The 27813-nt window shown below is 41.1% G+C and overlaps 2 protein-coding genes across 3 annotated transcripts; both read left to right on the top strand.

Moving 5' to 3' along the window:
- Positions 1 to 788: 788 nt before the first annotated feature.
- LOC141779655 (protein LYRIC-like) lies at positions 789 to 9776 on the top strand. Of its 2 annotated transcripts, XM_074654583.1 has the most exons (13): positions 789 to 1443; positions 1873 to 1992; positions 3390 to 3471; positions 3870 to 4043; positions 4494 to 4544; positions 4745 to 4885; positions 6052 to 6129; positions 6246 to 6314; positions 6407 to 6555; positions 6840 to 6956; positions 7367 to 7474; positions 7965 to 8091; positions 8770 to 9776. In XM_074654583.1, the coding sequence occupies exons 1-13, from the start codon at positions 1108 to 1110 to the stop codon at positions 8835 to 8837; spliced, it is 1620 nt and encodes a 539-aa protein (XP_074510684.1). In that variant the 5' UTR covers positions 789 to 1107; the 3' UTR covers positions 8838 to 9776. The 2 variants fall into 2 exon arrangements, with proteins under 2 accessions (XP_074510684.1, XP_074510685.1); XM_074654584.1 differs by lacking the exon at positions 8770 to 9776 and having other exon boundaries at positions 7367 to 7522.
- A 2013-nt stretch (positions 9777 to 11789) lies between these two features.
- Positions 11790 to 25161, top strand: LOC141779656 (lysosomal-associated transmembrane protein 4B-like). The gene is made up of 7 exons (XM_074654585.1): positions 11790 to 12122; positions 12908 to 13019; positions 15654 to 15727; positions 16028 to 16150; positions 16350 to 16448; positions 19814 to 19909; positions 24937 to 25161. Exons 1-7 carry the CDS (start codon positions 11805 to 11807, stop codon positions 25015 to 25017), a joined length of 903 nt encoding a protein of 300 aa, XP_074510686.1. The 5' UTR covers positions 11790 to 11804; the 3' UTR covers positions 25018 to 25161.
- The last annotated feature ends 2652 nt before the right edge of the window (positions 25162 to 27813 follow it).

The raw sequence follows: 27813 nt of genomic DNA, 5'->3' as shown, positions 1-27813 counted from the left end.
CGATATTTTGTAGTGAGACTGAATTGGGCCAATCAGCGTGGGAGAAATCGTAGCCGCGCCCATTTCATTGGAGCTGTCACCGCCCGATCGTGTTGCCTTCAAAAAATTTGTGAAAAATGGAATTTCGAGCACAGTTAATTAGTTTGGGAAAAGTCCGACTATATGACAGCCGAAATATTGGGCTGTGTTATATTTTGGGGGTTAAGGCACCAACGGATAGCAAATGTGATACATGAAATGTCATCAAAACGAAAAATTTATAAAGGCAAGGCAAAGCAGCTTTATTTGTATAGCACATTTCAGCAACAGGGCAATTCAAAGTGCTTTACATGTGAAAAGTGAAAAAGAACATTAAGACATAATTAAAACAGTTATAAAAACATATTAGAAAATAAAAAAAAGCTAAAAATAAAAGCTAGGATTGAAGCTAAAATATAATATAACAAGAGTAAAAGCTGTAGTGCAGTATAAGATCATTATCTGGTTTTAAAAAAGGCAGCAGCAAAACAGGAAAGTTTTAAGCTTTGATTTAAAAGAACTAGGAGTTGGAGTTGGTCCTGCAGGTTTTAGAAACCTGGAAGAAACTCCACATTATGCATACAAAATACATATATAGAAATAAGATTGATTGGATTATATTCACCAGAAGTATAAAACATTACATGTCTCTTATAAATTAAAAAGAAAATACCACTAATTTGTGAGGGAAATGTCTATTCCTTGATTTATATCGTTGAACCTGGAAGAAACTCCACATTTACAAGCGCCAGTGAAGGCAGCACGTCTCCAGTCAGAACCGTACGGAGCCATATGAGGTGAACCTGCGCTGCTCTCGGTCACATTGTGGTGGTGGTCAGCAGCTAGCGGAGGAGGATTATCTTACCATCATATACCAACTGGCTCGCTGGATAACTTAGTTTGTCACGACTTAGCTTAGATATCTAGCTGTCTGTCAGACTAGCCCTGATGTGTCAGGAGGAGGAGTAGGAGGTGAACTAGTTGTCTTCATCATGTCCAAGTGGTTCCGTTATTTCTAGCTATCACACCGCAGGCTTATAGAGGCGAGCACAGCGTGACTACCAGGTCTGATAGAAACACACAATAGAGATGGAGCAGTGGCAGGACGAGGCCTCTCAGCAGGTCAAGCTGCTCACACGTCGTCTGAATGAGCTGCTGACTAGAGGAGTGGGTCTGCTGCGCTCCGAGCTCGGAGTGGACCTGGGTCTGCAGCCGGAGCTCATCCCGCCCTGGGTGATCCTCTTAGCGGCGTGCAGCGGGCTGGTACTGATGGTCGCTCTGTGGGCCTCAGCCTGCCGGTCCCTCTTCAAGAAGAGACCCGCTGTCTGCCCTCTGGAGGACGACGACGGGGAAGAAGTGAAGCGGGCTGGAGGTAAACCTGTCAAACCAGAGGAACCGAAGAAGAAGAAGAAGAAGACAGAGAAGGTATTACAATATAACCCTTTCTTTAGCTTCATAGCTGTTAGCAAGGCTAGCTGCCGAGCTAGCACCACACAAGGCCTATGAAAAGGAGGCTAGATCAAGCGTCATATCTTTAGGGGTATTGCACATGCGCAGTAGAATCTAGCCGGCACTCGCCGAGATTGAGCCAATCAAAACGCGGCTTGAGTTACACTGCGCATGCGTTGTACCCCATCTAAAACAAGACCCGTGTCCCATCCTCCTTCTATAGGCCTTGGCACCACAGTGACAGTTGACTCATGGTTAAAAAAAAAAACAGCTAGCTCCAGGCTAGTGTGCCTGGAGCTAGCTGGCCTTGTGGATGTTATTATTACATATTGATTGCTTGAAAGGAATATAGTTGAAAATGGTCATACAACCCTATACATTTCTTTCTTCACATGTGTATTACAGAAAGCTCAGCCCAATGGGAGAGCTGTTGCTGAAGCACAGGAAGAAGCCATAGCGTCGGAGGAGATAGTGCCACATCATCAGTCGCCCCCACCAGAAGTCAAGGCTGACAAGGCTGCAGAGGTAATTTGCTGTGATAAAGACGTTATGACAACATGGTGATATGACCTGAACATCTTGATCTGTCCGCTGTGATGGATGTTCCCAGGTTATATGTTTGTATTAATGTTTTAGCTGCTTTATTTCCCCCCCTTAACCTCTGACCTCAATATATATGAATGAAAATGGGTACCCACGAGTCTCCCCTTTACAGACATGCATTATTATGATAATCACATGCAGTTGTTGGGCTGCAGTTTGCCATGTTATGATTTGAGCATATTTTTTATGCTAAATGCAGAACCTGTGAGGGTTTCTGGACAATATTTGTCAATGTTTTGTGTTAATTGATTTCCACTAATAAATACATACATACATTTTGCAAGAATATTTCCCCACTCCCATGTTGATAAGAGTATTACATACTTGACAGATCTCCCCTTTAAGGTACATTTTGAACAGATACAAAATGTGATTTAATTTGCCTCTGTGTGGCATCTGATTCAAGATTTCACAGACCAGAGGAAAACAACCAATCAGAGCTGAGCTAGAGCCTTGCAGTCTCTGAGCAGCTGTCAAGGCGAGAAATAGGCATTACACTAACAGAATATTGATTCATATTTGATCAGCGCTGCCTAGTTTGATCAGAGTTCGCGAGTGATTGACAGCTGCCTCCGTTTAATGAACAGCCAACAGGAACGCTCTCTCTCTCTGAAATGACCAGTGATTGGCCAAAGTCTCCTGTCACGGGCTTGAAAACAGAGCCATGCAGAAGTCTAGTTATCTTTAGCTGCCATCAGAATCCGCTTTATTGCCAAGCAGGGTTTCACATACAAGGAATTTGCTTTGCTATTGCTTTTAAGTCGCCTCATCATTTTCGGGTCCTTTTCTATGCAAAGCAGTGGAGCAAATGCCACATTTTCTCACTGTCACCATGCAATGATGTAACCAGACCAGCTGCCAGTGTTAGGTTACAGTTTTTAACTTACAGATGCAGCAAAATCCTGGAGGATGGCTCCTGGTTTAGGACAGCACAAGGTGCAGCCTTTCATCTGAGGCCACCCTTTGGATACCACATAGTAACACAGCCTGTGGTCCTTAAGTTGCTAGAGTCAGAAGATGTAATTGTGCATACACTAAGAGATGGAAGTAGTATTTTAGATGTAACATATTTAGGGAGTCTCGGACAGTGGATGTAGTTTCACTTATAAATAGACGTAGCTTGAGCGTGCTGATTTGATTGACTGCCCATCGGGCCGTTTGCCCAGTTGCTGTTCCTGGAAGGTGAAATCATATGTGCTGTATAGTATCTCTACTGTAGCTCTGCCCCTGTTTCTTTAAACTCTGTCTCACAATCCCAGATGTTTTTTTTTTTTTAATCTTTCTTTTCTACTTTATGCCCACTATTTCTCTTCTTCTAGTTAAAAAAGTCCAAGAAGAAGGCCAAACAGTCTGTAAAGGAGACCAAGACAGCGACTGCAGTTGGAAAAGAACCAGAAGAAGGTGAGATATTATGAATTGTAGCATAATTAAAGTTTTCTGTCAAAGTGATGTCTGGGTATCGTATTTGAAGAGGCCTGTTTTAATTTTTTTCTTAGTAAGCCACCATTTTCAGTAACCAGGTCATTGCACGACAACGGGAATAACTTCTGTACTTTTTTTTTAACGGATTTGAACCTGGCCTTGGTAAAGAACAAAACAACTTGATTCATACCCGACATATTATGGTAGAATGGGACCTGCCTTTTCTCAGCTAAATATATGTCGTGTGTATTTGAACAGCCTCTGCATCTCTTCCTTTATCCTGCCTAATCCATACCATATTTCCTCACTAATCCCATAATGAAACCTGGCAGTATTTTGCAACTAATTCCACGCTGCACTACAATGGTACTTTTCAGGCACATGGGAGACCAAGGTCAGCAACAAGGAGAAGCGTGAGCAACGCAAGAAGGACAAAAGCTCCAGTGACGGCTCAGCCAGTCCTGGAGGAGGGGACACACCTGTGAGCACTCCCCCGGAGAAGCCCAAGGCCTCTGCAGCGCCCACATCTGCCAGCCAGAAGAAGAAAAAAGGTGGCTCTTAAAAGACAGAACTCTTTAATACCATGTATATTTTCATTTAGGCAGTTCATTTCTTCTTTTGAGAAGTTTTAAAGTTGGGAAGAGGGAAGGAGTTTTTGCAGCCTAATATGGCACCTAGAGAGAGCTGTTTCTGTGTGTTGTTATGTAAAGGCTGTTTTTGCGTTTGGTTGGTCTCTTGTTGACAGGAGGACTCACTATAAATACAGGCTTTAGGGGAATTTAATTGACTCCCAGAGGGAGTTTTCCCTGAAGTGTTTCAGCTGAATTGTTTGTGTGGGTGCTCCCCTCATTAATAGCCTCTCATGGAAAGTGTTCTTGACTTTAGGTTAGGTTAGGTTAGGTTATCTTTATTGTCATGAGGACAAGTTTGTTTCGCAGCCATGGTTCACATAAAAACAGAATACAAAGACATATATTGACCTTTTAATTCTTTCTTTTCAGGAGAATCCCCAAAGGTGAAGGCAGAGAAGGTTGAGGCTGTTGTATCTCAAGGTAATTATCAGCAGAAAACGCTTCACCCATTGACTGGTTACCAGTTCAGAAAGACACCCCAAGCACTGATATCTCATCTATTCAAAATCTTTACTCGACCAATAGTATATGTGCTTCATTGGGAACTCCCATATTAGATGTGTCGGCAACCTGATCTGTGTTTATTCTGGCTGAGTATCCAGTTTCTCTCTTGGTATCAGTTAACAGCAGTGAGGTGGTGGCGGTGGCTGCTGGTGTGACTGACATGGCTGTGAAGGTTCCTGCTCCCACCGTTGCGCCGAAGACGGGCCCCTGGACAACCACTAGAGAACCAGCATCACTGTGGAAAGCGGAGATGGATGGTAAAAATGTTTTACCAATTAATTGCTGTTACTGAACCCCACATGTGTTTATGTAAAAGCATTATGGCATTCCATGTTATGCCTAGTTCACACTACAAGACTTTCAGAGTCGTCAGATGGCTGTTCTGTTCACGCTAGACAACTTGCTGTCTTGTAATGAGGATTCTTTAAGTCGTTGTGGGTTTCACACTACATGACTGACTGGCGACTGGGTCACACACTACAAGATCTTTCACCTGGAGGAATCCACGACGTCTTCAAACTACGTTTTGTCACGAAAACACACAAGAAATACACGAGATGCACAAGACATGTTGTAGTTGGCACGTGTTCATAAAATAGCCTGTTTCCACACGTCTTTTATAATGCAAATGCAACACATACAGTAAGTTCTTATTGTTACAGGGGACCTCTCCTCCCTCTTTGAACAGTTCACACATAATGCTCGAGGGCCGATGTGCGAGCAGCGAGCCGATTTGTCTCTGATTTGGGGCTTTTGTCGGGGATCTCCCAAAATCTTTCAGGGAGTGGGAAATAAGGGCTGAAGTCGTGTCGTGTGAAATAGCTATAAGTGATAATGCCTCATGAAGTGTCCATTATCAGGAATTAATGGATGAGGGAGACCAGAACCGTCCTCCTCCATCTCAGTTATTCACATTAAAAAATACTGTAATTACTTACAAATGTAGTGACAGTCATTTATTCATTTAGTCTTTCATTCATGGTTAGTGAAACTGCCTCTTAGTGACTAGCTGTTTTTAAATAAATGTAATTTAATTTTCCAAATTCTCCAGGTGAGAATTTGTGTAGAGTTAGCAGAGAGCTACAGAAATGTCTTCTCAAGTTCAACGTGTAGACCTAAACTACAGTAAACTGTTTGAGCAACACACGACCCAGTTCCTATATCCAGTTCCAAATGATTGATCAGAATTGATTGGCATCATGTCAAAAGCTACACAATTATAGCCCAGTTTGGGAGGGAAAAGATGTAATTATCTTTAAAGTTTGGAGCTACAGAAATACTGGACAGGTCTGCACAATGTCAGGAAACGGCTGTTTTATGCAACGGAAAGCTCAAGCTGGTTTTATCCACATGCTCATCCACTGATTGATAAGTTGAAGTGTTGAATATTGTCATCATAGCATCTGTGAAATGTGTGTTTTAGAGTCGTGGACTGTGATTGACAGGCCCACAACAGAGCGAAATCTGGTGTCTATAACTGGACTGGGTGTTGGTACTGCTGGTAAGTAGACAATACACTGGTGGTGGTTTAACCCCGCTCACACCCCTAGATGGCGCAGTTTTCCAACGTTTCCCTTGTGGATGGCAGGTTGAGTTCTTGTTCATGTGTGTTTGTAGAGCCCCAGCCTGTGAGCGACCTGCCCTGGCTCAGTCAGCCCAGAGTGGACGACGAGTGGTCTGGACACAGTAAGGATAACAGAACCACTCTATTTAACTTTGATGGAACTTTATAGTTGTGCCACTTCTAACCACTTTCTGATGGTGTTTGTGTTTCTCAGACGGTAGTTCAGCGGACCCTAGCTCTGACTGGAACGAGCCCACTGAAGCCTGGGGCAACTTCATAGAGCCCACTCCTGAGCCCCCTCCTCCTGCTGTGGAGCAGCCCCTCCCTGAGACCGCCAAGGCCAATCTGTTGATTGGAGCGGCTGTAAGTATGCCCAGGCGTAGGACAAAGACTAAGCATCATGGGAGTTACCTGGGAGTTTAAAAAATAACAACCCAGTAATTGATGACGCCTCTGGGTGCAGCTGCTGCTCATAGTGGTGACTCAGCACAATAGACCGACGTCATCAAACACCAACAGTAATGATATCAAACATGCAATATCATGTTCACATCACGTACACATTTCATTGCCATATTTGCTGCTCTGTTCCGCTGTTTATTGTTTTTAATTTTCTGAGTCATGTTTTATCAATGTGCGTTTGTCAGGATGATGATGAAGATGAGAAGGACAAGGGAGAGACTGCTGCTGATGGAGCAGCTAAAACTAAAAAGAAGAAAAAGAAGAAGAAGAAGGCTGCTGAGGAGGGAGGAACAGCTGGCCAGGTAACTGCTAGTGAGAACAGACACACACGCGCACACACACACACACACACATACATACACACACACGGTGCAGAAATAGATGTGACATAAGCAATTATTCTGCAAATGTTGGAGTATAAAAACCTAGAAAGCCTGAATGTATCACACTCTGAGTGTACAAGGCTCTGTGGCCCTGTACTTTGATACGTACATTACCGGGTGCATCTAACCTGTATAATCCAGTAATAATAGATTGCTTACTACTAATTATTACTATGGAAGTGTAACGTTTTCTCCTGACATTCAAGAAGCTTGTTTATTCTCTTGGCCCTCGTGATCAGCTCATTCATGTTGCAGTCTTTGACATTTCTAGAGTTGACTTTGAATTCACTGCACAGTTTGGGTGTAATCTTGGCTTGTGTCCTGTGAAGGGTGAGGAGCCAGAGAAGGAGGCGCCACCTGCAGCCTCTTTGAAGAAGCAGCCACCTGTTCAAGAGAAAGCTGCTACCGTCCAGCCCGTCAAAGCAGCCGCTGTCGAGGTCAGTGGTGCTAATATCTGACGCCAGAGCCAGATCATCTAAAGCTGGGTTTCCACCAAAAGGCTTTTAGTCCCTGGAACTACTTTTCAAGGAACTAAAAGGTTCCTTCAGGCCACTGTTGTCTGCATGTCCTCCGCGGTCTAAAGACCTGCGAAGATTAGGCAAATTAGTCCGCTGACGTAAAAGAAAAAAAGCGACATAACATGGGACGAGGGCTCTTGCGGTGGAAACGGGGCTTAAACAGTATTTTTCTGCAGAACAGTTCCTGTTATGTCATTTTTAACATTAAAAAGGCCAAGGGGTTCGAACACTGTTAGGTGTGTCCCTAAAACTGGCCATTCAGTCAAATTACATTAAGATGAATCATGTAAATGTAAATTTGCCACGTGCAGTATTTCGTAAATGCAGTGGGTTGATGGATTTTAACTGCTTCATTTGTTCGTCTCTTGCCGAGGTGATCGAAGCTAACCATGTTTCCTTTCTCTTGTAGGCGAGAGTGGAGAAACCAGTGAAGGACAACATATCCCAGAAACCCCCTGTCACACAAGTGCCACAGAAGCCAACTGATGGAGAGCCCACTGCCAAGCAGAGCAACCTTTCTGCTCCAACACAACAAAGTAAGCACATTTAAACCTCACTAAGAGGTTACAATGGTCCTCAGGTCTATTGTCCTCAGATCTACGGCGATGTCAGCAACCCACCCGACCTGTCTTGAAACACGGGCCCTGTCTCATTTCCCATGCTTTGTGGGTGTGACTTTTTTGCTGTGTCTTCAAATTCATATTTTTAATACCAACGTTTTTATGATTAAATTGTTTATTAGAGCACAAACTTGTTTGCATAACGTAGGCCATCCTACTGAAAACTGTCTTATATAGCTCAACAGTTGAGTCAAATTTCCAACAGCTTGTTTAATATCAATGGTGTACATTTACCTGGCTTAAACTCACTGCTTCTCTTGCCTACAAAATTAAATCCAAACCTGAAAAATCAGAGTTAGTGTTGTGAATTGTTTCTTATTTAAGCTGAACCAGAGGCAGACTTATTAAACTTTTTTAAAGATGCGAATCTGTGTGCATTTCATGCACATTTCCTGGCCTGGTTGTCCCTTATTATCCTTTTCTGAGCATCACTCTGAGCCATCATATTAGATTGACCCTTTGAACAGTAAACCAAATGGATGTGTGATCCTTCTGACGTTCACCATTTGTGAAAGCTTGAAATAATATAAAACCACGTGACACATGTTAAGAGTTGTGGGACTAATCCCCCTCTCCTTTTTTGTGTTTCCACAGAAAAACCTGAGGAGAGCCAAGCGGCCGCCAAACCGGCAAAGAAGAAGAAGGCGAGGAGAGAGACATGAGACTGAGTCCACTCTGCAGACCTCTGTATGCAAAAGACTTCATATCCTGTTTATGCAACACCTTTTGTGACAAGAACTTTTGAAGTAAGGTCTTCACGACGGACTTAAACCTTAAAACCAGTCTGGAAAATGAAACACCTTTTATACACGTCGAGTGTCAGCAGATGGACGGATTGAAAACTGAACCTACAGTAGATGCAGTGCAATCTAATGTAATGCGGTGTTAATGATTTTTAAGTATGCATTTGATACTCTCGATTCTGTCTTCTAATTCCACTGAATCAAGTAACTGATTTGAAAGAGCTGTATTGTAGTAACTAGACGTAGAAAATACTGATCATGTTTAGAAATTTGATGTTGTGGTGTCTAACGACTGGAGTTTACTGTGTAGAGAATGAAGAAACGATCAACATGCTTCAGGTCACTCGACACTGGGCCATAATGTTGAACTGGCCTTTGCTTTTTGCAGTCTTTTATTTTGCTCTCACATTTGTGCGTCATGATGGTACAGTGTTGGTCGGAAAAGAGCCGAGAGATCAAATGGTTATTTCAATGTCGACGGCTCAACAGGGTGTAAACATTTACGAGACATGCAGGAAAGGGAATCATGTCAGCTCTGTATTTCTGCATTCTTATCTGTGACTACGACATTTCAACTAACTCAGTCCCATCTGTTTTGTCCCTCGTTTGATGTCGTACTGCGGTGTTTTCGAGACAAACGGTTTCCTTGCCGTTTTTACTATCTGTGACCGCTTCGTGGCCAGAGCCGTGTGGGAGCCTCTGATCGTAGATGTACCGTTGCAGTGTCATCCGCCTCTTCATGATTTTCCACCTGTGGTTGATTTGAAAGTCTTCAGAACCTTTTGTAAAACCAGTTTGTAATAAAAGAAAAGCTAAAGCCATATGTAAAAAGACTAAATAAAGGCCAGTTTTTCTATATTTTTGGTATTCTTTTGAAGAAACGTAATGGGCAAATTACTTCAGCCATCAGAACAGACAGCTTTTCATGAGCTGTCAGGTTGAAGCCTCAGGTCTGCAGATGCCCTTTACAGAATAAATAGTTCCCATCCCCTCACCCTGCGCTCTGTCCTGCACTTCCTCTGTCAAGTGCAATAGCTTTATCTGGGAATGCCACAATGGAGCCAGGTCTCTGTAAAGATGTGGGCACAACAGTCTCCGTTCTCCCGTTGCTGGGTTAGCCTGAGTCTTAAAATACCAAAAGATATTGTGTTTTGCACCTGTCGGAAAAACGAGCATAGACCGTCATGATTTACATCCTGGTCTATGCTGGTTAGTGCTGGTCTGGTGCTGGTAGATGGTCTACTGGCAAGATCTGGTTAATGATGCTGGTCTACTAGCATGGTCTTGCTGGTGGAGCTTAGAACTACCTTTAATTTAAATTGAAGACCATTTATATTAATTAATTATATTGTTTATTTCAGTAAATACAAAGACAGGATTGCTACATAAGCAATTATCTGCTTGTAAGAGAAGCTGTTAGTGGGGATTCAAAATATAAAAACTTAGATTAATTAGCAATAAAGCAAATGAGCTCAAGCAAATCATATGTGAGTAGAGTGGAAACAGTTGAGGTTGTTGGTGTGTTACTGATTTTGGCCACCAGATGGGGATGTTGAAACAATAATTCTCTGTCTGTAGTTCCTGTCCAAAACTGTTGCCAGATTTTGAGGAAGGGCTTTTTAGAAATGTAGTGTAATATAGACTGACAGTCCAATGTCAATGTTAAACGTGATAACATGTCAACAAGGTAATATTAGTGTTTACTGTTGGAAAAGATTCTTAATCATCAAATTGGTGTACTGGCAGTGTCCTTTGGTCATTGGCAAGATTTCACAGACCGGAGGAAAACAATCTGTCAGAGCCGAGCCGGAGCCTTGCCGTCTCTGAGCAGCTGTCAATCACTCGCGAACTCCGATCAGACTGTCAAACTAGGCAGCACTGATCAAATATGAATCAATATTCTGTTACTGTAATGCCTATTTCCCTCCTCAAATGCTTTCAGAATCATTTTATAGTGTTCTGTTTAGCTGTAAAATTAGAAAGTTTGTGAACCGGCAACCATGTTAAGATCAAGTTGAGGAACTACCAAGCACCGCCCACCAGCCGTAGCACAGCCAATAGGAACGCTCTCTCTTTGAAATGACCTGTGATTGGCCAAAGTCTCCGGTCATGGGCTAGAATTTCTAGAGCCTGAAAACAGAGCCATGAGGAGGTGCAGAAGTCTAGTTTTCTTTCAGAACACTTGAATTATAATATGCTGAAAGGTTATTATGGGATTTTTGCCCAATGATGACAAAACATTATGCTTACTGAAGCTTTAAAGTAACTAATAATGGTACAACTGACATTTTATAAATTGCATTTAGATAATAATTAAAGGTCCCATATTATAAAAAAGTGAGATTTTCATGTTTTTTTTATTATAAAGCAGGCTTAAGTCCTATTTAAATACTGTGATCGAAACGCTCAATCCACAGGGAAATACACACAGCCCGTATTCAGAAACTCTGCATTTGAAACAAGCTGTCAGGATTTCGGTCCATTTGTGATGTCACGAATATACAATATTTAGACACTTAACACTTTAAACGTAAACATCTAAATGTGTCCCAGTTTATTCCCTGGTTGCAGTGTATGTGAATAACATCAGCTGACAGGAAGTAAACATGGACCCAAGCTGTTGCCTAGCAACGCAATTCTGTTGCAATTTCTTCGCAATTCCGTCGAAATGCGCTAAAACGGAGCGTTTCAGACAGAGCGTAAACACAGGCATATTCAGGCCGACAGTATGAGGAAAATAAAATGTTTTTTGAACATTACAGCATGTAAACATGTTCTACTAGAAACACAAAATGTATGAACCTGAAATGTATGAACCTGAAAATGAGCATGATATGGGACCTTTAAGACAATGGAAGGAGATTTTGCTGCTTCATACAAAAATAAATGTCAGGGTTTTATTTTGAAACCGGAAGTGATATTTTTCCCGTGACGCTGGCTCTCCGGTTCCGTAAGCTGCTCCCGGTGATAAGTAACGGACGGGTCAGAGAGACAGTCGTCCTCGTCACATTCCGTAGCGAGGACTTGCGCTCAGCGGACGTTGCTAACCGGGGGTCTCTTTCTTCACTACCAGCGCCCAGCTGTGAAGCCGACCAGCGGACAGACATGATGATGATCTCCCCCTGGGACCGCTGGTTCTCCACCAGCTGCTGTCTGTGCTGCCATGTCCGCACAGGAACCATCATCCTGGGGGTCTGGTACATGGTGAGCACCGCCTCTCCTCTCCTCTGTCTGTCACTCACTCACTGCTTCCATGGAGGATCAACATGACCTCATCACACATCATTCATGCTGTGTGCAGGATTTTATGATTATGCTGGGGTTTTTCCTATTATTATTAAAACACATTTTTTTACTTAAAGAAAGTGATTTAAAAAAAACAACATAAAACTTTAATATATTTTTGTTATACTGTGGTATTCTTGACTTTTATAGAAGCCTATAAAGGAGAGTTCTGTATATTATAAAAATGGTCACTAGTTACTGAGTTTTAGGTGCAAAATGGTTTTGCTACATCAAAACATGCCTTTTTTTTAATGTGGGATACCTTCTCTGTTAAACTGAATGTGCAGGAGAAGGTCAGCTAAACCAAACACCACATGTGGAAAAACAATCCTCCCTATGAATAAATCAGCACTTCAGGTAGCAGGTTTTGTGTCAGGCCTGTTGACTGCAGAGAATTTTCCATTACATTCACCTGATCAATGGGGATGTATGAGTCATCTGCATAATGAGCTGCGCCGGCCAGACCAATACAAAGGCTCATGTATGTAACTGGACATGGAGCATTTACTGTACACACTATCTCTAGGATAAGGTGTCATTATTTGAGTCACCGTGTTAGGATTTCCTTTTGTTACTCTGCAGCTCATGAACATTTTGAATATACCTTCAGAATTTGGCATTCTCGCTGTTCCACTGTCTCCATTGCCCTCCACCTGTCTGTCCATATTGCTGCCTTTATCTCCCATATGTCCTCTGTCCCTAAGCTCATCAACGCCGTGGTGTTACTCATCCTGCTCACAGCGCTCAGTGATCCCGAGCAGTACCACCTGACCAGTGCCGAGTTGGCTAATGACCTGGATGTCATGGATGACGCCAGTAAGTAGCCCAGAACAAGGCCAGTGCGTTCCAGTAAATGTCCCATGTGTAGTCTCACTATCAGCTGAATAGTTCTTATTATTATTCACTATATTTTGGTGTACTACTCTTAGCAGGTTAACCAGATCCACGTCAGATTTGGTCAGCGTGATGTTAAGACGTTCGTGAAGCCAGACCGCAAAGCTTTTGAGCTTTCGTTGAACGCGCTTGCCGTAGCGACGCATCATTCGCCATGAAACAGGAAGTTGTTGAAAGGCTAGAGATGCTTGCAATCGAACGAAACTTGTCATTTCAAACAATTCAAACAAATTTCAACGAATCAGCCAATGTAAAGATGAAAATGTATTAAAAGTTTGAGCTTTCATAAAATGGCGTTGGCGTGGCGGGGAATTTACACAATTAGCCATTACACTAACAGTAACTGACAGTAACTCGACGGTACTTCGTCCAATCTGCCCCAAACTTGACCTACTTCAAAGCAGGCCAGGCTCGAGGACATCTACATGACAATATTTCTCATAGTCATAGGGCCACCTACAAGCAACAGGAAGTCAGCGTTATGTGACAAACATCCGATTTACGTGTGATCTACACTTGATATAGAGCAACATAATAAATGCTTAGCGCATGTTCTCTAGCGCCATATAGAGGAGACAGAAAGTGGTGCAAAATGTGCAGTCATTTCCTGTGCCACTCAATCCATGCAGGAAATAACGTCTAACTTGTGCGTGTAGTGTCCGATGGCTTACGGAAATGCACATTTGCTTCAACCGGTGTCTCGCCAGTACCCCCGACATGCGCGAAAGTATTATAATTTTTGTATTCCAATATCTGAACAGTTGTTGTTACATATAATTTACTCCGGTAAACTGCTTGTTGCATTCTGTAAGAAATCTCCACGGGCCTCTGGACTGTTTCTGTTCTACCTGAAACTAAATCTCCTATAATTGACTATGACAGATTACTTAATCTCTGCTTGTTCTGTGACACCTCCAATAGGGTTGTCAACTGACTAATAGGATGATTTATTGTTCTATTAGAGGGACCTCACACACTTTGTCTAGACTACACGGTCAGCACTTCTTTTTTAAATCAAACAGCCAAAGCCACAGACCTGCAAACCTAATGTCCATCTGTGCAAAAGCCTTCTTAACAGACCAGGTGTACACTGGGTCAGTCTGATTGGAGTTGGGCCACAGCACAAGCTGCTGGTAGCCTCAGATTGGGAATGACTGTATTGTCCCAGTTCCAAGGGATTAGAGTGTCCTATGATCCATTACTGCAGGCTGGGCCAGACTCCGGCATTAGGATCGCACTCAGCCTGAAAAATGACTTCTGTTCACAGGAACAGTAAAACTGTAATATTGCTTAGTTATTTTAGCACTGTTTAATGTTCAGATTTTCATACTCTATAGGCCCCCCTTCTGCTGCTGTCTTGCAATCAGCTTTTATCCACCTATTAATTTGTTAGTACAGATTTTATTATAATATTATGCATTTATTTTCTTTATGATCATGACCATTATTATTTTATCAAATTTCAAATTTATTTTCCACTCACTTACCTACCATTATTATTATTATTATTATTATTGATAATATTGTATCTGTTTGGTTGTTTTTTCTTGCTTTTAATTTATTTTATTTTATTTATTTTTTTCTTCTCTTTTCTTTTCTTTTCTTTTCTTTTTATTTATTTATTTTTCCTTTCTTTCCCCTCACTTAGAAATATTGCTTTTGGATTTATGATTTTGTGATTGTGTTGTGGCATACGCTTTTCTTCAGATTTGACAGACAACAAGCTGTCGTGGCAGTTGTTTTGTGTTTCTTGAATGAATTTTTAACCTTCTTCCACTCCATAAGTGTAATGAAGGACTTGTTCATTCTGTATGTGTATAGTAGTTTAGCCACCTGTCCGAGGTGATGGAATCAGCCAATCAACGCCCTCGTTATTATTTTGCCTAAAGAAGTTCTTCATTACATTAACAAGACCTTCATTACACTAACCATGTAGTTTTGGTGCATAAACCTAACCAAACTGCGACTGAAAACTGAAAATAATCATTTAAAAAACAGAAAATAATAAGTAATTTAAGTGAAAAATAGGCTTGTCATGAGACTCAAACCCCAGCCTCTGCGGTGAAAGTCCTTAATTTGATTCTCACCCAGGTGCAAATAGACACTCCGTTTAGATGATTGTTTTTTGATTTTCCAGAGGTCTGATTCTGCCCTTTTGACACTAAATTAGACTCTGCAAAAGAAGTGTCTCTCTGTACACCTTCAAGCCTTTTTATGAGCAAATGTGATTCATCCTGTGACTCAGAGCTACAAAATATTAATTGGCAGTTTATAATAGATGTACATGGCATTTTAATGGGTAGTGCCAGGTGTACTGTGTTTTTTGGTTTTGCCCGACGCTACCCTTTGTGTAACAGAATGATTAGTTCTGTTATGTTGATATGAGGTTAGGCTGACGTGGAGCCAACAATGCAGCTTGCCATTTATCTTTCTGTGCAGAATTAGTTTTTCGTAGATCAGCTGAACATGATGTTGTGAACATTTTCAGAAATTTGATTAGTAATCGAATGTGTCCTTACACAGACTGACTATTAACTGCACCTCTCTCTGCTTCAGACATGTGCATTGCCTCAGCGATCTCCCTGCTGATGATACTCATATGTGGGATGGCAACATATGGAGCATACAAGGTAAAATAACAGTTAAAAATACATGTACTGTGCCCTCATATACACTGATTGTGTTAATTTCCACCAAACTGTTTAAAACAATCTTACTATAAACACTTACACTGCATCTATTTTTGAATTCTTTGAAAACTCAAATAGCATCCCTCCTTGTTTATTACTTTTAAACAAACTGTGATCTCCCTGTGACCCAGTTCAAGCTCTGATTTATGTCCACAGTGTTGGTTAAAGAGCCAAGCTTGTTTCTCTGCTCTCAGATAAATACATCAGCCTTAAAACATAAAAGACATATCTCTGTTTCAGCTGCGTGCCGCCTGGATCATCCCATTTTTCTGCTACCAAATATTTGACTTTGCTCTCAACACCCTGGTCGCTGTCAGCATTGTGGTTTACCCAAACACCATACAGGACTACCTGCAGCAACTGGTAAGAAACCTCAAGGGGTTTACTCTTAAAAGTGAAGTCAGTGATATCTAACAGCACGATATTGACTTCTTTTTTACGCATTTGACTTGTCATTTCTCATTTCACACATCAGTAGTGTTTGATGTACAGCTACAGATCTAATGACTGGTGCTCCCTTTAACCTCAAATGAACTCTCTTTTTTTTCTGACTCCTGTGCAGCCTGATAACTTCCCCTACAAAGAGGAGATCGCTGCCCTCAGTAATTTGTGCTTGGTCCTCATCGTGCTGCTCTTCATCGGCTCTATTCTCGGCTTCAAGGTAATGTTTTCTTTTCTATTAACGTACATATGTTCCCCATACATGTAGCAGCATTTATAGTTCTTTGCTTATATTTATGGCACAACAAATTTTCTTACAACAGAAAAAATGTAGAATGCAACCTTGTGACACAGGCACCTGCTTTCTTATGTAACTTTCTGTCCAGATGTGACTTTATGTAGACCCCAAGTTGTTTTTTTTAAAGGTTTGTATATTGTTTATTTTTGGGAGCCCCATGGGATGTCCTTTTAAATGATCTTGGGAGGTTTTTGGCAAGAGTCGTGCATCTCACAGCAGATGCTGTCCAATAGGCCTTTTTCACAGCAGAATATTTTTTTTTAAACTTATTATAGTAAAAATAGCACTAATGCCAAGATAAAAGTAACATTAACGATTGATCTGTTCTATTTAAGTGTGCCAGTAAGCCATGATAGTGTGGCAGTGAGCCACGACTCTGAAACTGAAGCAGCTAAATGGAATTCAGACATCATATAAATGTTTACTGTGAAATAGGCTGTGAATCGTTTCTGACTGCTGATAGTACAATGGGATCTACTAATCCTTAGTATTGCTGTTGGCTTTCCCACATTCCTGTAAAGATTTAAAGGTACTGTTTGTAAGAATCAGAAATTGGTTGTAACAGCGACACCTGTGGCTGTTAAGTCAACGAAAGTCAGCATCCTGTTGCTCGCGCTCGCCCGTGTGTACGCGCTACCTGAATGTGAGCGAGCATCCGTCAAAACATTGAGGTGACACACATCAGCTAAAACCACAATATGACTATATTTCACCTGGTTGGCAGTAATGTTAGCTGACCAGACGAAGGTCTCTCCGGATTGATTTATACATGTAAGAAGTTACAAACAGTCCCTTTAATATCATAGTGACAAATTACTTCACTTGTATTACTTGTATTACTTTTAGCCATGTGGCATGGAATATCAGAGGATCCCCAGAGGATGAATCCTAATGACTTTGGTGATCCCCTGACTTTTCAGTTGGCGCCACCAGCAGCGAGTAAAAGTTTTCACTTATCTGGTGAAATATCTCAACATCATCTACATCTACAGATGATGAATCCTACTCACTTGGATGATTCCCTGACTTTCTCTAGCGCCACTATGAGGTTGACATTTAAAGGTTCTCGACAAAAAACGATTTACTATGTAAAGATATAGAGGAGTAATGTCTACCTGAGCAGAGAATGAAGTCATTCTCCCTTTGTGTGTGTTGTAATTTGAGTTTCTCTGTGCTTTATTGACATAGCCTGGCCGGCCCGCATGCTTTTAGTGCATGTTCGTGCATGTGAGCGCGCCCCACTGGCTAGCGCACGGCCGCCGCTCTGCACTGCTCTGCACTGCTCTCATAGACCGACGGCGGTGTTGCAGAAGCTGACTGCCACTGTTAGCTCCGTCAGCAGTGTTGCCGTTGTTTTCACTGTTAGTGCTGTTAGCACCGTTACCTGTGAGCTGCCTGGCTCAGCCACTGCCATGTTGAGAGCTGTGCGGAGGCAATAGAAATGCTCCCAATCTCGCATTTAGCACTTTTAAGTGAAATATCTCTACAAATATTGGATGAATTACCATGAATGCCATTGATGCATTCATGTCTTTCTCACAATATATTGTAATAACTATATATGGTGATCCCCTAAAAATGAATGACATTCATTATGTTGGGTAGATTCCAACATTAACGTTACCTCTGTTGATCTGGTTTGTTTGCTTGCTTCCACGGCTGCAGAAGGCTGCGTTTGCGTGCCAATTTGTTTCATACGGGGCCGAGCAACGGGTTGCTGAAATGGGCAGTGACGGGATCACACAGGCCAAAACAAAAACAGACGTTCTGGACCAGAATGAAAATTTCAAAGGAGAACATACTGGCTGTAGCATTGTTGTCGGAGAAGCCAGTGTTTCCTTAATCTCTGATGACATATCATGGTAGTGGAGTCGTAGTAGTTGTGTGAAGTCATTTCTGACTGATGGAATAATTTGCTTTGCACAATCAGCATCATTATCAGTCATTTGCAGTTAACTGGGAGCTAAATTAAGTGATCTCTGTCGCAGCAAATGGATCTCTGCAGATTCCCATGGAGGCTGTTAAAATAACTGAGCTGACAGAGCATTAAAGGGACTTCTTAATTGGTTTATTATAGAAGTTAGAGAGCTCAGTCTGGCTTTGGTTTGTGCTGGCGGATGGATTTAGCAGATGGTGTTGTGTTTGGCCCGGGAGTTCCAGTAGCCAGCTTCCTGCTGAGAGCCAGATGATTCCTGGATGACGGAGAACAACAGGAACTTGTTTTTGCTACTCTAACGTGATGTATAACCCTGAGATAAAACCTGAAAACAGAGTCTGAATTCAACAAGCGGGTGAATGGATTATCTGTATTTTATATGAGTTATTTTCAGTGTTGGTGAGAGTTTCTTTGAATAACATACTTTTATTACAGCCTCCATAGTGCACGTTATCATGGTGCAAATATAGGACAAAAATGTTACACTTACACCACAGCTTCTCTGGGGACGAGATGACCTTATTATATTACATAATAATGAGGAAAATCTGGTTTCCTGAAACTACAATACTACTTAAAAACTTGACTGTTTCATATGCTGTGAGGCTGTACTGCAGTGCTTTGAGCAAGTCTTCAAGTCTTCTTCAATACAGCATGATGTTCATTTAGTAAATCATGGTCCCATTTAGAGTCAAATAGACCATAAAGCAGGGGATGCTTTAGGACGTGGCTACCTTGCGATTGACAGGTCGTTACCACAGCGTTGTCCGGTCTGGGAGTTGTCCTTGTTTTCGTCTTACAACTTTAACCCTTTCACAGTGTGTTTTCAGTTCATGAAAGTTAATTATAACCTTTTTTGGTTGCCTAAAATGTCTTATTCAGCGTTCGGTTGTACTTAGCTCCACCCTCTTGTGTCACTTCTGGTTTCCAAAAACCAACATGGCGATGGCCAAAATGCTGAACTCGAAGCTTCAAAACTGCAGTCCACAAACCAATGGGTGACGTCACAGTGACTACGTCCACTTCTTATATGCAGTCTGTGGTATTTAGTCATAAACCAAAGTTTTGGACAACTTAAATTTTTGACCTCATGATGGCGCTGAAAAGTAAAGGAATCACTAAATGTATTAATCCTAAGAGGGACATGAATGTGTGTACAATATTTCATGGCAATCTATGAAATAGTTGTTTAGATATTTGACCAAAGTGGTGGACAGACTAACATTGCCATCCGAGGCATGCTGCTAGCGTGGCTAACAACCATTTGTGTGTTGTCATGTGAAGACAAATATGTGTACTTAGACTCAGTAACCAAATAATGTTGTATTCTCTCTCTTTTATCTGATATCAGGCCTACCTGATAGCATGTGTGTGGAACTGCTACAGATATGTGAGCAGCCGAGGAACTTCTGAAATCCTGCTCTATGTCACGACCAATGACACCACGGTAAGTCACAAATAAAGTACAATGTCTACATGACAATGAAAGTGTGACACATTGGTGTTTTTAAATTGATTTATTTTGGACAACAATGAACCATAAGATATATCAGGCTTTGGTTACACAGGCAACACTTGTTTGTAGGATCCAATGTTGGTTTGTTCTTTGTTGATAATAAGAATAAAATAGAATATCAACGGAGTTGTCTGTTAAACAGAAGATGGAGGAGCATTGATCCTTTGGGCTGAGTCTATACTCTGTTTAGCTGTTCAGTTGTCTGGGAAGTCACACTACAGTTAAAGAAAACCAATAGAAAAAAAATTCTACCACCTTTCTTTTCCTGTCAGACCACCTGTGTGAATGTTAATAACATGTTCCTATAATACTACAGACATTCCTCACATGCAGTGCACACAGCTGAACAAATACTTTTGTAAGCGTCAACTGTAAGAGAAAATATTTCCACAACAAATGAAGATGTCTGACTAGCAAACCAAATGATTTACAAGTCAGCAGATATTAATGAAATGTAGAAGAAGAAAAAGGTACACGAGAAAAAAACTGTGAGCATGTGTGCAATATGTTACCAAATTCATAGTCCATTTTACTATCCTTTATGTCTATATTGTCATCTAGAGATCCAACATAAAACAATCTGGATTTGCTGCTTTCTTCCACGTCCAAAAGCAACAAAACGGGAAAAATGATTTATTCAATCCAGTCACGTTTTCAGCGTCGGCGTATAGGTTTCCTCTTTCTCGGGCCCGTCTGGCAACTGTAAAGTCATCATGCTGGGGGAGGAAGGAAAGTATAAAGATGGGCTGTCGTATAGCAGGTAGTTTCACACATGGCTAGCATGGATGAATGGACAGACTTGGACAGAGAGATGAGGCTCCATGCTGGCAAAGCCATTATAATGGTGGCGGAGGCACAGTAGTTGTACAGTATGTGAGCTTTGTCTAGGTCTCCTGTCGGTGTCCTGTTATTCAGGCCCGGCCCCCTGACCGCGGTTACCCTGCTGCCCACACACTTATTATAACTGCTTATACTTTGACAGAAGGGAAAGGAAAAAGTAGGCTGTAGGAACACTAATGACCTGTTTTGACTATGAACACAGAGGGAGCTCGATAGCTGGCTCTATTTCTGACCTGGCAGTATGTTGAGTTTCACAGGTATTTTTTTAAAATACCTGTACTCCTCAGGCGGCAGCTTAAGACTGTAGACAGTGGCGGATTAAGGTGGTCAGGGTCCCCTGAGGCTACACTTTGTATGGGCCCCCCACCCATACTCATCATGCTTTTAACGTTACCAGAAAAAAGTAATTAAAGCATGCTAGGAATATTACACGGCCCACACGTACACACTCGGGGAGCACTGGCATATACACACACATATTGAGGCAGCCTTACCTAAACCTTGAAATATCTAGTAAATTAGATCTTGGTCATGTTGTTCTTTCAGCTGTTGATCTTTTTGTTTTTGTGCTTTGTGATCATAATTTCATTTTACCGCTATTCTGTCCGGTAGTGACGTATTATTTGAAAACCGAATTGACCTTATGTACCTGATCATGGGGCCAGGTTCATATGGTCAGCTGATTGGGTAGATGTGGGCCACTTCTACCCAATCAGCTGCTTAATGTTTTAGTGTTTCTTAGGGGTAAAGGTTTAAATAATTAAAAATAATCTGACCAATCTGGGGCCCTTGCAAACACGGCCAGGCTGTGCATTAATCCACCCCAGACTGTATAGAGTGTAACATTCCACACAGTTTGAAACAACCCACCACACTCAACAGCTTTGTACACCGTGTGGCCTTATGGGATGATGTAGGAAATAGAGACTCCTGATGGGTAAAACACCTGAGCTGTAAAGAGAGGAACAGGAGGCCTCCGCTCTCTAACTCACTGACATCATTAGTGAAAAGCACAAGAAAAACAGCAGTTTGCCCCTTTATTTCCATTAGACTCACCTCTGCAGGTATGCTTTTTCAATTAGAGCCTGACATAGTTGATTAGAGCCCCCCCACTCACAGACCATAGGCAGGTTTGTGGCTTCTGGTTAGCAGCTTGCATGGCTACACATCAGTTAAACAGCAGTTAGGTCAAAGGTCCACTAATGAGTTCCTTAAGAGCCGAATTCCTGCACACACAGAAAAGTCTCTCACACCCACACAGCCAGGTGCTTCATTTGGCAATAAAGGAGCAACAATAAGTAACCCTTGAAATGCCTCATAGATCAAAATGAGCACAATTTGTCGTTATGAGGTTGATATGGTGAACCGCTCCCTGTAAATACTGTTGCTACGCCTGTCAATCTTTCCATTCTTGCCTGTGGGCGACCTCCGGGGTCTGAGAAGTGAAGCCAATGCTGAAGTGCCTTAAACTTGCATCTTTTGAATAGCCAGCAGGGGGCGACTCCTCTGGTTGCTAAAAGAAGTCTGATTGTATAGAAGTCTATGAGAAAATGAGCCTACTTCTCACTTGATTTATTACCTTAGTAAACATTGTAAACATGAGTTTACACTTCCAACGCCCATGTCTCTAGCTGACCTTTAAATGTTTCCACCTAATTCATTTTGAAATTAAAAGCTGGTGAAACGGTCTTAAATAAGCACATGATGGCTATATACATGATAGGGTGCTAAAATAGGCTCGAGCTACATATCCTGGGTAAAAAGTAATAATCTTCACCAGTTGATGATCTATAGAAGACATGGAATGAATGCAATGGAGTGAATTGCAGGGTAGGGCTAGTTAGCCCTAGTATTGGTATTATATGTATATTAAAATGTTACTCGCTCTAACATATCACTTGGAGGGTTTGGATGCTTACTATAGAAAACAAATACTTGGACAAGCAACACAGTAGTTCGATTTAAGCTTTAATATTTGTTTCAAAAGTCAATATCTAGCCAACATTGGAACATTTACTTGCATTTTCAACTTCCCAACATCATCAATGAAAAGCCTCAGGCCAAGAAAGGCAAGTGATAATATTCTGAATAAATATCGACTCCATTAGATGTTTCTGTTGGATCTAAAGCCAGCTTCTTATCTATCGTGTATCGGGAATGTTTCTTAGTTGTTTCCATCAATTACAGGCCTCTATAGTTCAAGGAGGCATTGATCATGTCAGAGGGTCTATACTAGTAGAGGCTGTTAAAGGTTATTGATTACCTATAATGTCCGTGTCATCATTAAAAGATCAGAATAGTTCACCTTCACAAAGGAAACACTGAGTCTGTCTGTATGAACTGAAACCCTCAATAGCTCATTGTTTAAAACATGGGAGACACAGGTCAGACACATGGTGTTGTTGTATATGAAGTCAAATGAACCATAGAGAGAGCCTGCATTTCTGTTAGCCGGGTGTCAACAGCAAAACCAGACCGTTGAGTCACAGCTGAGATGTTCTGACTCCGCACAGTCTCAGCTTTGCTTCCTGGTTGATTACCTGAGAGAGAGACGAGCAGAGAGGAAGCTTTGACTCACACATTTGATTGAACGAAAGGCTTTCTTGTGAATGTTGTAAAGACGTGTGAACAGGTTTATTATATCAAACCGGAGAAGAGTGGTTAAAGTTACTGAATGACATTTTTTCACAAACAAATTTCTGCTTTTGGGAGTGTAAACCTACAGTGGAACATCCGGATGAATAACAGAAGATGAATAAGCAAATCTGCCCCCCTTTGTGTACGGCTTTAAAACTAAATCTGGATGCTGACACCTGCATTATGTGTTTTTTCCACATGACATAGTGTCCTATATATCTTATTTATCAGGACACTCCCCATGCACTACGTTCCCTTTTTGCTTTGAAACAGTCGTTCACTGCTTGGCAACAGACCTGCAGATGGTCACAGTTTAGGATCAAAAAACATCTCTGATCATTTGCTTCAGTATCAACCCACAAATATGTGAGATTGGTCGTAAGGCTGAAACTAGCAGGTTTTTTCTTTTTGCATTATTGACTTACCTGCTGATTATTTTCTCAATTTCTCAATAAATCTTTTGGTCTATGAAATGTCTGAAAATTGGGGAAAATTACCCTCACAATTTCTCATAGCCCAATCCCAAAGATATTCAGTTTACTATCATAGACAACTAAGAAAACCAGCAAATATTCACATTTGAGGAGCTGTGACCAGTACATGTTTGGTATTTTTTGTTTAAGACACAACTTCAATTATTGATCCATTATCAGAAATGTTGCAGAATTTTTTTTTATATTCCAAGCAATTACTCGATTAATTGACTAATAATATTAATTCTAGTCGGTAAACACTAATCTGCTTATCCAAGAATTAAACCCAAATATAGAGAAGCTGCTTTTAGTTTGCACTATACAAAAAGAGGGTGGGGAGGGGGGGCTTAACCTTATGTTTGACTTTTTAAAAACCCTCACTGAGGTTATTAATATTTGCTTTGGACCCTCCCCATTAATATCTCAACTTAATATGTTAATGGAACAATAATTTTCTCAAAATACCTAGGCTAATACTTTCTTTTCTGACACCACTCTAATAATTTGCATACATCATTTCATCCCTAAAGCATTTTGGTTTGTCATTTTACCTAATTAAACTATTTAAAGAGATACACTTGTGTCATTTTATTCCATTCATTTCATTTCATGTATTCTGTTGTTTTAATTTCAAAGAGTTTCCTGTCCACCAGTTTGATTCTCTCTCTTTGTACATGTTACGTAATCATATTTGGTTGAAATCATGTAGTTTAGCCTATTAATTAGGAAATCATAATTGTCTCTCTGCCATTTGAAGTCTTCCTGGTCTATAGATATTTCACTTAATCCAAAGTACTTTTTTTTACTGTTTCATCTTCTTTTTGAAATTGCACCAAAGCTGGTGTATTATATTATGCCCCTTAAATAAAAACAGACTGAGACATTGACAGAATTATCATCATTTTTGCACTAGCTAGACACTATCGACTTTAAATTGTTCCTGCTCTTTTTGCAGAGTGTTAGAACTACTCGTACTAACCACAATGTGTTTTTCCTCTGTATCTCCAGGTGCTGCTTCCTCCGTATGATGACAGCGTCAGCATCCTTCCCAAGAAGGCTCCTCCACCGTACACCACCGCTACAGCATGAAAACATTCCCAGCATCCTGCCGTAATAATAAAACCCCAGCAAGATTTATGCACCACACTGCCTCTCCAGTGTACAGTATATTCATGGATATATTGTAGCTACACAAACATTACAGTACATCCATGCATGCACATATAAAATCTTCTCACACACACATGCACACACCTCTACCACCACGTGACCTCTCATCCCCTCCTGTTATTTATTGATGACCTTTCTGTTTCTATAATTCCAGACATGATGTGCATTTTAATGCATTTGACCTGGGTGCAATAAGGCACTAGAAAGTTTGATAGATTCTATATATTTGTATTAATTATATTTAAGCTGTGTGTGTACCTGTAATAGTATTTTATGTATCCTACCTTTGATAGTCATATCTAACATATGCACAAATGCAAAAATGACGATCTTACTGCCCACAGTAACGAGTGATCGTCACGTGTTTCCTGTTTGTCTCTTCTCGGCTCGTGATCAGGGTTGGATTGCCTTTATTCGTAACTTTCTCTCTTGAGGGGTGCCCTTTTATAGATCCATGTGTGAAGTGTCACCTTGACTGGAAGTTCTCCCAAAGAAATGCATCTGCCTGTATTCTGACATGATCTAAGAGCAACCTAGTGTATATCGAACATATCACCTTCTTTTACCGCTTTATTCCAACTACAAACAGAATTGTGTTGTGTTATAAAAAGTGTTGAGTTGTGCTGGTTGACCTTCATAACTTTTAAATGTAACTGTGTGTTTCTACTGATTGACGAGAAATGTCTTGGGCTGCTATTTATCTATTTTGACAGCACAGAAGTAGCGCTGGTCTGGAATCAGTTTGCTCTTTGAAGTCACTATGAATGAGTTGCTCGAGGGACCCCGGTGCAATGACTCGAGATCGGGCCTGTCTACGTTCAGGAGCTCAATAAACCTGGTTGTGTTTTTTCAATTAAACCGATGAGAGCTTCTGGTCTGTGTAAACACACAAAGTCTGCTCCACCAGATGTAGTTATTGGCAAGCTGCTTCCTGGACACAAAATGTCCTATAAGGACACAAAAGTCAAACCTGAGGGCTGCTGCTGTATGAAAAGTAAAGATGTGACATTTATTTGTCTATTAAAGTCTAATTTCACTGGAAGATGTTTGTGTTTTGTTTTGAATGTGAGGTCCAAGCTTTTGCATGAACTCCAATGTTAGTCAGAAACATGTTTCTGATTGTCTCTGCTGTTGACACTGACACTGTCTAGAAACTATTGGTAAGAGGTGACTGTGTATAAAGGTGCTCATTGTATGGCAGGCAGGTAACCCCACAGTGGTTGGCATGACGACTAGTGACCAGGTCTTTCCATAAACTGCTGCTCAAATGGAGATGTGGCGAGTTCATCCAAGCATCACTTGTAAAATTACAAAACACCTCTTTCACAGTTGCTCAGACCTGATCTCAACTATATAAATCAACAGTATTTTCTCTCAAGGAAAGTCTGACACCCCGGCTTTAGAACAGCTTGTTCTCTTTATTTTAATAAATTACTCATTGCTTACAACATGTAGAAGAACATGGACAACAGCTAACGCATGTGGACTGTGATCTTTTAAAACTTATGCCTTAAATGCCCCTTAACCTGAAAACAAAAGCTACAGGCAAATTAAGTCATTTAACTCTCTCCGCACAAAGAGTATAGAAGCAAAGATAACAAACTCCATTTTTTTTTTTTTTTGACATTAGCTGCTGCCGCCATTTTGAACTGAAAACGCTTATTATATTTACAATAATTTAATGTCCAACCAAGGCAGAATATGGTAGAATATGACAACAGAAAAGAAATTATTTAGTTTTGCTTTTATACAGCACTTTTTAGGCGGACGTTTTCCTGGCGTCCGGTAGTCTCAGTCCAATATGGCGGAAGCAGAGATCAATTGACTTTCACCTCTTGGAAATATGCGTTCTTTGGCACGGCTCTCAACATGGTGACGGCTGAGTCGGCGGCTCGCAGCTAACGGTGCTAACAACGCTAACAGTAAAAACAACGGCAACAGTGCTGACAGAGCTAACAGTGTTGACATGAGGGGGAACCGGAGGATGGGTGGTACACTTCCGTGATGACACCGTCGGTCGGGACGGCGTTACCAGCTGTAACCGCCGAATGAGAGCAGTGCAGAGCGGCAGACGTGAGCTAGCCAGTGCAGCACGCTAACATGCATGAATATGCACTAAAAGGCATGTAGCCCGGCAATGTCAACAAAGCACAGAGAAGCTCTGATTACACAGAAGGAGAGCAACTTCTCTATATCTTTACATAGTTAATAGTTGTTTGATGCTATATTAATGTTCTGGATATTGTATAGAGAAGAATTGGGACAAACTGAGTATGAGCCAGGTTTAGGGCTCATGTCCTCTCCACCTAGATTTTATTATGAAATGTTTAAGGGCTTTGAAGGTGTCAAATTAAGGAGTTCAGTCCTGGCTAATAATGGATAATAATAATGCACACAGTGCACTTTCAGTAGACTAAGCTACTGGAGTTACCCTGCACTATATTCATTTTTAACAGTCTCTTCTGCACTATATTCACTTTTTTTTAATAGTCGTGTATTGCAGCTGTTACCCTGCACTATATTCAGTTTGAACACTTTTCTTCATCTCCTTGTATTTTTATATCTGGTATATTTTTTTGTACTTTGTACTTTGTACTAATAACATTTTTACTGCCTTTTTACTAACATGTTTTGCACTATGGAACTGTGATGCTGGAAACTTGAATTTCCCTCGGGATCAATAAAGTTACTATCTATCTATCTATCTATCTATCT

The sequence above is a fragment of the Sebastes fasciatus genome, chromosome 12 (assembly GCF_043250625.1).
Source record: "Sebastes fasciatus isolate fSebFas1 chromosome 12, fSebFas1.pri, whole genome shotgun sequence".
Lineage (NCBI taxonomy): Eukaryota > Metazoa > Chordata > Actinopteri > Perciformes > Sebastidae > Sebastes > Sebastes fasciatus.
Note: the sequence above shows the minus strand (reverse complement) of the source record. Positions and strands in the feature narration are given on the sequence as shown.

Bases quoted from the DNA above. Each gene is read 5' to 3' on its own strand.
- LOC141779655 (XM_074654583.1), top strand. From the start codon at position 1,108: ATGGAGCAGTGGCAGGACGAGGCCTCTCAGCAGGTCAAGCTGCTCACA. The intron at 4,886-6,051 runs GTAAAAATGTTT...TGTGTGTTTTAG, and splicing joins GTGGAAAGCGGAGATGGATG to AGTCGTGGACTGTGATTGAC. The intron at 6,130-6,245 runs GTAAGTAGACAA...GTGTGTTTGTAG, and splicing joins ACTGGGTGTTGGTACTGCTG to AGCCCCAGCCTGTGAGCGAC.
- LOC141779656 (XM_074654585.1), top strand. From the start codon at position 11,805: ATGTCAGGGTTTTATTTTGAAACCGGAAGTGATATTTTTCCCGTGACG. The intron at 16,151-16,349 runs GTAAGAAACCTC...ACTCCTGTGCAG, and splicing joins AGGACTACCTGCAGCAACTG to CCTGATAACTTCCCCTACAA. The intron at 19,910-24,936 runs GTAAGTCACAAA...CTGTATCTCCAG, and splicing joins TCACGACCAATGACACCACG to GTGCTGCTTCCTCCGTATGA.